Consider the following 2149-nt stretch of genomic DNA (forward strand, 5'->3'; position numbering starts at 1 on the left):
ATATATGCAAGTGCAGGCATGGTTGTGTGGGTAAAAAAGAGGTCACTTTGCAACTACATGGTTTTGGGTTCAATCCCACTGCATGCCACCTTCAACAAGTGTCTTCTACTTTTGCCCCAAGACAACAAATACCTTGTGACTAAATCTGATAGACAGAAACTGTGTGGAATCCTGTCATATGGGTGTGTGTGTCCATGTGTACATGTAAAAGCACATTGGCATGTAAAAGCACTTGTTACACTCTCAGAACAGTTGACCTAAAGAAGGGCACCCACCCATAGAAACCATGCCAAATCAGACTGTAGTCTAGTGCAGCCCCTTAGCTTGCCAGCCCTGGTCAAACCAGCCAACCCATACCAGCATGGACAATGGATGTTGAATGATGATGATGAGGATGATGTTGGTGATATCTAGTGTATATATATATCACAGTGTGTGCATAATGACTAACGCATACAATTTCACAATTCTCAACTGATTTTCATCAAACTTTACACAAACATTACTTATGTCCCAAGGATGGTCATGCACTATAACATTTTGCCCAAAATTCCTGCATAAATGGATGTAAATGGACATAGTTTTTTGTATGTAGGGTCTTCCATATGTTTTAATCTTTTTATAAAAGTGAAATGATTTTGTCTATTTACTTTGACTATCTACCTGTGCAGTGAACCATTCAGGAAACAGAATTTGGAAGCTGTCATTTTGTTTTCATGTAAATAAATGCTTATGTTAATTTAAAAGGTTTGTCAAAAACATCTTATTTAGCTGTTGTATGTAGCACAACACTTGTCATGTCTCTGGTAACTTTTTTTCACGTAAATAAATGTTTATGTTAATTTAAAAGATTTTCCAAATTCGTTGTATGTACATAGTTTTTTTTTTTTTTGTATGGAGGGTCTTCCATACTTTTTTAATCTATATTGTTGAATATTGACATTAGAGAATATTTTTGAATAGAAATATTACATTTCTGAATCTCCATATATATATATATGGATGGATGGATATATGCATGCATGTATCCATCCATCCATATATATATATATGGAGATTCAGAAGTGTTTGTCCCACCAGCACCGCTTGACAACCAGTGTTGGTTTGTTTATGACTCATTACTGAGCGATTCATAAAAAGAGATTGATAGGATAAGTGTCAGACTTAAAAAAGAAAACAAATAAGTTCTGGATAATAGAAAAATTATTATTTCTAAATCCCGCAAGGACAAGACCCCCTGCCTTGTCCTTGCGGACTGTGAATTTTCGTCAGTTGCAAGTAAAACTACAAAAGCACAATTGAAAATTGAGGCCAAAATATTTTCAAATTACTAAAACTATCAAATCAACTTAAGAAATCAATAACACTAGGTTCAAAGGACTTTGTAAAGTAATATCAAACCTTACCTGTTTGAGAAGCACAGTTCAGATAAACCTTTTGAGATTGTGTTTCTGGAAGCTGCGCAGAAACTGTTTTCATCAATATCTTGGGGCTCTGCTTATGTTCCGAAATAGTTGTCCCTAACAGCAACTGATTTGAATCATAATTTGATTGTGATGAAATGGGGAAGTTGCCTATAAGTAAAGATTAAAAATAATAATAATAATAATAATAATAATAATAATAATAATAATAATAATAATAATAATATTAATAATAATATTATTAATAATAATAATAATAATAATAATAATAATAATGTCTTTCCACTATAGGCACAAGGCTTGAAATTTTAGATGGAAGGGGGCTAGTCGATTACATCAAACCCAGTACATGAGTGTTACTAATGACTTTGCCAGCTCGCTGCCTTGCTTAATAATAATAATAATAATAATAATGTGAAGTATATTTGCCATTTAAATGTGGCTGACCCCTAAGGGTGGATGTTACTGTTGCTTTTAGCCCCAGGAGAACATCTCCTCCAGCTGGCTTATCGACACATATCTGTGTCCTGTCTATTTTTGCCAAGGGAAGTTATCCTTCCCATCTTGATCTGCGATATGTACGGACCCGAGTTTCAGGGTTATTTCCCTTCTTCAGCGTACGATAATCGCCGACCTTTGATGAGAATGACAATCCCTTGGCAATATATAAGTCTTTTTCCAGTGAAGTTATTCACTGATATCGAAAAAGTGAAAACAAGCAATGT

General features: G+C 34.3%; 1 protein-coding gene across 2 annotated transcripts in view; it reads right to left on the bottom strand.

Moving 5' to 3' along the window:
- The window catches only part of LOC106881276 (probable WRKY transcription factor protein 1), a 54448-nt gene that overhangs the window by 20796 nt on the left and 31503 nt on the right, over nt 1-2149 (bottom strand). For both annotated transcript variants that reach the window (XM_014931604.2, XM_014931603.2), the window contains exon 15: nt 1407-1574. In XM_014931604.2, coding sequence (XP_014787090.1) covers nt 1407-1574 — 168 coding nt within the window. The remainder of the gene's footprint in view (nt 1-1406; nt 1575-2149) is intronic.

This window comes from Octopus bimaculoides, chromosome 20 (genome assembly GCF_001194135.2).
Source record: "Octopus bimaculoides isolate UCB-OBI-ISO-001 chromosome 20, ASM119413v2, whole genome shotgun sequence".
NCBI classification, from domain to species: domain Eukaryota; kingdom Metazoa; phylum Mollusca; class Cephalopoda; order Octopoda; family Octopodidae; genus Octopus; species Octopus bimaculoides.